The following is an 8,948-nucleotide window of genomic DNA, read 5'->3' as shown; positions in this document are numbered from 1 at the left end:
TCATACAGCATAAAGTCAGGAATAGTCAAACTAATTTGCAAGTTTATGAAAAAATACATAATGCAGTTTCCCTACAGACAAACTCTCTAATGGACACAAGTTTTAGATTTGGTCCTTTGAAATTAATTCCTAAGCATTTTTATTGGATCTTATGGGAAATTATTTTACCTCTGTTCTCTAAAAGTTGTCAACGTGAAATGTCAAGAGACTTTAATTTCCAATGAATCAAAACAACTCCAAAAGAATACTAAAAAGGAAAAAGTGAGGTTCAAAGCTTGAGTCAGTGCTATTAAATTGATCTTGATGCTACGAGGAGGCCTAATTTACGATGAATTCCCACTGCTCATGATTATTTAGGCATCAAGGACGCTTTTGAAATGCATGCTTATTTATTAAACAAAGAAAATCACGCAGTAATAATCTGTCTAAACTGAGGATTAGACATCGAACACCCGTAGGGAAGTAGAAGTTCATATCAGCGCGTATGCTGTCCACGCAAATTAACTTCCGGCTTCGGTTGTCATGGTGACTACGTCCCAACAGAAACGCCGCGTTTGGAAACAGGAGCTGTCGGTGGAAATTATACTCAAATACGGTAAATATAAACGTAAGTAAACACAGCTTTACATCGACACATGATACAAAAACAAACATTCAGAAAAATAATGTGTACGTCGTGTCAAGGAATGAATGAATGTGTAAATTTACAGTCATTTTTACTATTTTTCAAGGCTGCACTTTTAAAAAGATGAAATTGTCCAGTGAGCTGTTTCCAAGCGAAACGTCTTTTTGTTTTCCACTTGTGTAAACAAATGAAAAATAAAATCTGTCTAAAGTGTTAATTTTTGTTTTTAATCGAGGTGTAGCTGGGATAACGTCCGTCTCTCGGCAGGATTAAGATTAATGATTAGGTTTTAGTTTCGGAAACAGATTATTAAAGAAATTGAACAAACTTGTGCTTTATCTTTTTTCAAAATGGGGTATATTTCCTTGCAGGCAACTCGGTAAAAATGTTGTGTTACCTGAAAAACGTTCAGGGTGACCCCTGTCTGACCATAATTTAACGTTAACGGTTATTTGTTGAAAATGTTTAATTTCCCTTTTATTTATTTTTTAGGGTTCTTTCAAATAATATTTTTTTTTTCCGTTTCAACAACAATTATCTATTTTAACCTACATGATACTGTAGACTTAGACAGATTTATTTGTCATTTTGTTTACACAAGTGTAAAACAAAAACACATTGCGTTTAGAACAGCTCTTTGGACAATTATTTTTTTTTAAAGTGCAGCCTTGAAAATTAGTAAAAAGAAATATATATAAAAACAGTCATTTCAGTTGTTTTTATGTATTTTTAATGTATCTGTATTTCAGTTAATAAAAATTAAAAATATATATTTTCTGAGAAAGTTTGAAGATGTTTTAAACAGAAAACATAAAAAATGAATGGTGAATTCAGGGAAATTGATGGCAGGTTTCGTAAAATGAAAAGTGGGATATAAAAAGGTATAGGCACAAGGGTGACCACACTTTCAAGAGGATTATGAGACAGTGTTAATTTAAAGGTTTGGGGGAAATCACACAGCATGAACTGGTTGGTATGACTGCTAAATAGCCACCAGAGACAGACTTGTTCAGGAAACAGGCAGCAACTGTTGCATTCCTTATGGCTCAGCAACTAACAACCAATAGACCACATAAAGTGTCTTACCTCAGCCAAAGAGAACAAAAAGAATTGGACTTTGCTCAGTGGTATAAAATGAAAAGTACATTTGGAGATCTAAAGGGTATTATCAGGTAGAAGATGAAAGAAAATGATTCAGATGACCTAAAGGCTGCTATCAAAGCAACCTGGGCTTCTATTGCACCTTAGCAGTAGCTACCAGAGACTGAATGCCTCCATGCTATACTACAGTGTACTGTAATACATGCAAAAACAAGCACAGGAAAAGGAAAAACAAATACTGTTTGAAAATAAATGAACATCCTGTTCAGATGCCTAACATTTCTTATTTTTTTTTTTTATATTTTTAATATTGATCTTATGTAAGGTTTTTATTTTGTGATATTTTATCTGGTGTATTTTCACTAATTTTGAGCTTCAATCATTAATACTTAAGGGAAAAGTGAAATATTTCCCTTTCCGAAATAAATAAAAATACTACTTATATTATGACTCACTTTTTGTACTGAATTATTGAAATATAGTAACTTTTTATGTTTATTTATGTAATACGGAGCGCAATTTTGATGTGAAAATACAAAAAAAAGAGTGTAGCATAAAATTAATGATATGCATTGTTTTTCTTATGAATAATGGAAAAAAATATTTTTTTTATTCTCAGTGTGAATCAGAACATATGGAAAGTTGTGACTCAAAAAAGTTAACAACAAAAACGTTATAATTTTAAATAGAAAAATTGAGAATTTAAACATGATCTTGCTTAGTTTTAGGGTTAGGTTTTAAAATATATGACCTGAATTGAGCGTGTGTTTAGTTTAAAATGAAATTTTAACACAAGCACCTGTATTAACAATTAATTAGATGATCACCTATTGTCTCTGAAAACCTCTTCAGATGACCCCAGAAACCATATTTTGCCGGGAAAATGTCACCATTTATGTTTCTAGCAGACGGGTCTCTCTTGCTAGTTTAACACAGTGTCTGCCCCTCAGTGAAATTGACTTTATCTGTCTAAATAAATATAGAAAACCTTAATATCTGCCATATGCATTTTTTAAAAATGACCTGAATGTTAAATCTCTTTTTCATGAAACATCTTTACTCTTTTCATTGTGTCCTTATTCATTTATTGCTGTGTGCGTTTTACCCCGGCAGATATTTGATTGCATGTTTTATGCTATATCTGTTCTGCTGAAGGAGAGTTTCTTTGCAAAAGTGCAGTGAAAGGCTTCGGTGAAATACTGCAGCCACTGGAAATAAGAGGCATGAATTTAAATGACTTTGTGGTTCCTAACAACAAGACCGGATCTCTCAAGCACAATGCCAGGTAAGATGAGATCAATAATGTGATTTAGGACATTCACTAGAAGCCTATTAGTGTTCCTTGACTACCGTGCTGTGTGTCTGCCCCTCATTTGTAGGCATTCAAATTTTATCATGAGAAAAGCTTCAACAAAATTGACTTCTGACCAAGTTATAGCCTATAAGCTTATAAGCTTTATCCTGCAGAATCTCTTTTAGGTGATTAAAAAGGTGCCCTGTCTCATACGGCTGTAGATAATTGACTGGGTAAATGCCTTGCATGGCGGTACGCTGATCCAGTAACTAATTGATTATAGTATCGATTAGGCCATGAGAACAGGGATCTGCTAGCGCAGAGGATAAATTGAACATATATCGATAAAAGCTTCGCTGTCCTATCTGACGGAACAGATCATTTGTGTGATTGATCGTTGATACCTTATTGCATATATGTGCATGTTGTTTTTTGTTGCTATAGGAACCTGCAAAAACTGCTACTGGATACAACGACTGTGGCCAATGAAAGCAAGAAAATGGAAGAGAAGCTGGAACAGTTAAAAGAAAACATGAGTAAAGAGAAGCAGGAGAGAGGGTAAGTCGGTTTTGTGCTAAAGAAAAAAAAGGAAACAATAATTCTGGAAAAAAAGTGGCACAAGAATTAGAAAGAAAAATTAGGGAAAAGAAATGAAGAGAAACAAAACTAAGCATTGGATACGATGTTCATTGATAAATATTAGACTTAAATGAAGAAAATAATAAACAAAAATAAGTTTTGATTCACTTAGAGAAGCGGTTAGCTTCTGTTAGCGGTTCCCTGAAAGGAGTTTTTAACTCATGTAATCCGAACTGCAGGCACCAGAATAATAAAATCAAAAATATTTTGCCGGCAGGTTTCAACATTTTAGGTTCATTTAGGCGTTAATAAATCGTTTTAGATGAGTGATCATAGCGATCTGTACAAGCAGTGCTGTGCCTGTCTCCCTGCCAGCTCCCAGATCAGCTCCTCTATTTGGTTGATGTTGCACGACAAGCAGCAACCATTCAAATTTTCCAACTCCTGTAGCTGCTGCTTTTGCAGCCCGTCAACACGTCAGATGCTCATGACACGTAGGACCTTTTCCTGCACCTTGATGCGCATCAACCATTGAATATGCATGTAAAGTAGCATTATAGAGGACATGTAGGACATCTTGCTGCAAACACCAAAGGACCTAAACTTCCTTAGGAAGTACAGATTGCTTTGTCCCTTCTTTTAGGCTTCACAGTTTTGACTCCAGTCTAGTTTATTGCCCAAGTAAACAACAATTTGTATTTCTGCATAGGGCTGGGCGATATAGAAAAAAAGCTTATCGATAAAAAAAAATGCATATTGATTGATATAGATAATTATTGAAAAGATTTGAAACCATATTTTATGTGCAGCTCTGCCTGGACTTTTTATGATATTGCTAAATGATTTAATTTTAATAAAGAACACAAACAGACTTCCAATTAAATTTTTATTTAACCAACTTTTTTAACCATAACAGAATTGTTTTAAAGAAAAATAACTTAAGAGACCTGAGTTATGTTATTAAATACTGACAAAGAATAAACTAAAGTGACCAGAAAAGTGACCAAAATAAATATAACAAATAAATAAATAGAATACCCTATTTGGGTGGGAATAGTACACCACCAGCTTGTGGTAATTAAAAGATTTTAGGACTAGGCTACCATGTAAACTCCACTCAACAAGAACAAAAACCCAAACAAAAATCAACTCACCCTTTAGCCTAGCATTTCTATGGGGTATTTTTTCTCACCTCTATTCTTCTAGAGGTGCTGCTGGCACCTCGTTATGGTTCAGCTTAGTTTCCTGCTTTAACCTGAGTTATTACTTTGAAGTTGTTGGCCCCTCAGCCTTTTTTACTCTCAATTGTTAGAACTACGTGGGAAACTGCCCAGAACCGAATATATATATATATATATATATATATATATATATATATATATATATATATATATATATATATATATATATATATATATATATATATATATATATATATATATATATATAAATATAAATATTTTCCCAAAGATTCCTCGGAGGAGAGCCGCGCCGGGGCCTACACAGCTCGTACTCCTGCGGTTGTGAGCGGCTGAGATGATAAAAAAAAAAAAAAAAAAAAAAAATTGGTTGTGTTATCAGACTTCACTGGTTCCCTACACATTTTACAGATGACTGTGGTTTGTTTTTTGTCCGACTTGCCATGACCGAAATCGAAATACTGCCAAATGAACTACAAAAATCCTTCTTTGGAACAATTTCATCCACCTCTCCTTGCTGCGACATCTTCATGTGCTCTGTGTTGTGGTTTGAGAGAGCGGCGCTTTGTGACGGCGTGCCTGGGTCCGCGATTGCAATTGGTTGGGAGGAAGTAGTGAATAGCATAAACCTACATGCTAGGCTACAATGAGAAGGAAGGAAAACCGCGTTTCTTTATCGAACTTTTATCGACTCTCTTTTTTTCTATTGCGCCACACGTCTATCGATCGATATATATCGTTATTGAATTATCGCCCAGCCCTATTTCTGCACCACCTCTACTTCTTCTCCCATGGTGTTAATAGGATTCTGCTTTTTCCTGCGTCTTTTAAAAATCTAACTGACCTCATCATCTGCTTGTTTTATACACATGGAGGTTCAGATGATTGTTTACACACTATGCCACAAAGCAAAGGTGTACTCCTTGGTCATCTCTCAATAAATCTACTTTGGCTTGAACAACGATGGATGGTTCAATCTGACACTGATGTTCCTTTAGGTTGAAGTTCATCTTTAATCTCTTTGGAAAATTTTACGGGCTCTTTTGTTACCATTCATATTTTCTTGCTCTTTGATTTATTGCTTTTGTCAGATTTAATTTATGTCTGTGACCATTGTGGATTTTTCTTTAATTAAATGAGAGTTATCAACAATTTTGACCATGTGTACATCATTTAAATAATTTGCTAAATAGCCTGAGTGAAATTCTGCTGAATAAGCTTTTCCACCTTGGCATATTGATTTTATTTTGCCTCTGAATCTTAATAATAAAGATTCTGGATTAAAGTCTAAGGGAAACGGCCGTTGCATTTCCGAAATTTCCCTTGAGTCAAGCGGCTGGGATTGTTGTGGCGGAAGGTTCGCAAACCAGTTTGATTGTGGTCGGTGTCTCAGAAGCATCTTGCTAACCAGTTAGCAACTTAGTGCTAGTAGGTTTCCAATGGGAAATTATATTGGGACCAAGTGGCACTAAATTGGTGACTTAAAAACAACACTGTCAAGGAACGGTATGGGCAGCGGAAACATGCAAATAGGAGGAGAGTTTTGTGTCGGGGGTTGTGGATGAGTCTTTTCATTTAGAGGAGGAAAATGGAGACAAAGATGTTGTGGAAGAGGACGCCAGGGCGGCAGAAGCTTCTATGGTGTAGAAGGCTTACAGCCGTACATGTTTGAGCCCTTGCCTCGCAACGCTGCCAGTTTTGTTAGCTCTACGCCTGCCAAAGATACAGACTTCCATCCCCTTGAACATTGGGACATAACGGTAATGGTAAAGTAAATGATTCTTATTTTTTATTTCAACCATTGTGTATATTAGCTGCGACATATGAATCAAGATGATATGACTGAAAAAAATTGATTGACAGATGACCGTTGACATATGAATGGCCGAATTTAGGTGTACACGCTGACATAACCAACTGGCCTGCATTAGATAACGGGGGAAAAAAACACACAGTTTAAGACAGGAATTTTTTTTTAGATAGAAATTTTCTAAATTTTGGGACAATATCGTCTGTTAAAGAGTACATTTATATACATGCTTAAGCCAGAATGATTTGACATTTAAATATGATTTCAATACGACTTTAAAAGGCAGAATAATGACTGCTTTGCTGAGACCTGGGAAAGTTAGAAAAGTGTGGAGCAACCTGAATAGAGTTGGAAACAACAGGGAAAAGACAATGAGTAATAGAGACAGAAAGAGTCGGACTCCAGTCAAAAGTGCAGGGACACGAGGGATTTCTCAGCCTGTAAAGGTCAAGCGAAAAATCCGCTTTGGAAGGAAGAGGTGAGAGAACTGAAACACCTTTTAAAAATGAGGTGAGCTAATACACATATAGTCAAGTATTGTAAAGGTCATAGAAGCTGGAACCCCAGAGCAGGTTTACTTACAGTTTTATCTATAATGTTATTTCAAAAGTAATTCCTCTTCTGACTTTCAAAAATGTATGGTTGTACTGATAAAATATTAAAGTTTGTGCTTTAGGTATTACACATTTGTAAACAAAACGGTCAAGAATATTCTTGTTAAAATGCAAATAGTTGGTATTTGCTTACAGATGCACCTTAATAAACTGAAATGCTTATTAAAACAAAATAAGCGTGACAAAGAGTTAATTTATTTTGTGTTCACTGAGCCACAAACATATATTAACCATACACAGACTGATTGAAAAATTAACTTTTATGATCAGATTTAATATCTTAGACTTAGACTTTTACACAGAGTGTATACAAAATGAAGTTTCGTAATAAATATCAAAATGATTACATCTAGACTAATGAAAGCTAACTTTATAAAAGAAACTATTGATGAAATTTGTTTATTTAATGTGACAACAATATTTCAGCTTTTTCTATATTTACCACAAAGCAATGAATTAAGACTTTACTCTGGTTAACAAAAAAAAAACTAAATGTAAAATGATTTTCTCCTGCACATAGTAAAATCAGCAACACAAAATAGGAGTGAAGTATAAGCTCTGACTGTCATTGCCCGAGGCTATTTGAAGTTGTGCCGTGTTTCCAAGTTCTGACTGATAAAGTTATGTACAGTAGATGCTGAGTGTCGCCCAATATATTAAGCTTTGTACTGAACAGTGGATAGAAAATAAATTCAAATATTTCCGTAATTTGACAGTTTCAGAGAACTGGATCTGAGAGGTGTTGCATGAAGGTCAGATGAAGAGTGACAAAAATATGAGACTTTTGGTTATGTCTGAACTACAGTGGAATTCTTGGACTGGGAAGGACAGGGGAAAAAAAGTATTGTATTTTTTAACCAATAAAAACTAACCAATCATTGCTGTAGCAGGCAAAAGACCCTGAGTAGACCAGAATCAGCTTTAAAATATTTGAAGAATGGAGACGCTGCAAGAAGTTTGCAAGATGGGGACTGCTTTCTGTGAGCAGGACATAAGTTGATAAGTTGTTTAAGAAAAAAGATTGTGGATATCAGATCTTATTTAGATATTATCTTACTTGGTGGCATAGGGAGGAGGCATCGTGTGGAGCCATTCAGAGTTCAGTTAGTGAAAGAAATTGTGGCATAGACAATGAGAAGCCAATCCTGATGTAGGACGGGTTTTTATTGGGAGAATATATCTTTATAATTAATACATTCATTGGTTTCACTTTATCCTTTGTTTAGGATGCAATAAAGTAATGAAAAATTTTGCTTCAGAGGTTCAAACCCTAAAAGTTTACTTAAAGGAATAACATGGTGTTTGAGTTAGTCTTGGTATTATTTATGAGAGCAAACCAAATTAGTTTTATCCAACTTTCTTCTCTTTTTATTTTTTCTTCTAGAAATAAAACTGCATATTTACTTCAGAGGCTTAGTGGTAAATCAATATGCTATTGATTATTTGTAAGTTTTTTTATTGTCAGGAATGTTATTGCGAGTTACCACTGTTACCTTAGCTATCAGTTTGTCTCACTGCGAGATCACATAGCCTAATGCATCAAATGTTTACATTGTTTATGTAGTCAGACCACACACAATAATCTTTATGGTTTGAGGTAATCAGCTTATGAATTCTGTATATTCAAAGGTATGGTATAATCTGTTTTTAAAGGATGCTTGGAAATAATAGATACTTTAGTGTTCACATATTACAGCCTTCACAGGTGTGTCTAATTTAAGACTCA

At 34.7% G+C, this 8,948-nt stretch overlaps 1 protein-coding gene across 1 annotated transcript in view; it reads left to right on the top strand.

The window, feature by feature from the left end:
- Positions 1–540: 540 nt before the first annotated feature.
- The window catches only part of zbbx (zinc finger, B-box domain containing), a gene marked incomplete at its 3' end in the record, with an annotated part of 28,888 nt that continues 20,480 nt past the window's right edge, over positions 541–8,948 (top strand). Inside the window, exons 1-3 of the mRNA XM_038285553.1 lie at positions 541–607; positions 2,882–3,011; positions 3,465–3,578. Coding sequence (XP_038141481.1) covers positions 2,950–3,011; positions 3,465–3,578 — 176 coding nt within the window. The remainder of the gene's footprint in view (positions 608–2,881; positions 3,012–3,464; positions 3,579–8,948) is intronic.

Source organism: Cyprinodon tularosa, unplaced genomic scaffold (genome assembly GCF_016077235.1).
Source record: "Cyprinodon tularosa strain WSP-4 unplaced genomic scaffold, ASM1607723v1 ctg211, whole genome shotgun sequence".
In the NCBI taxonomy this organism is placed as follows: Eukaryota; Metazoa; Chordata; class Actinopteri; order Cyprinodontiformes; family Cyprinodontidae; genus Cyprinodon; species Cyprinodon tularosa.
Note: the sequence above shows the minus strand (reverse complement) of the source record. Positions and strands in the feature narration are given on the sequence as shown.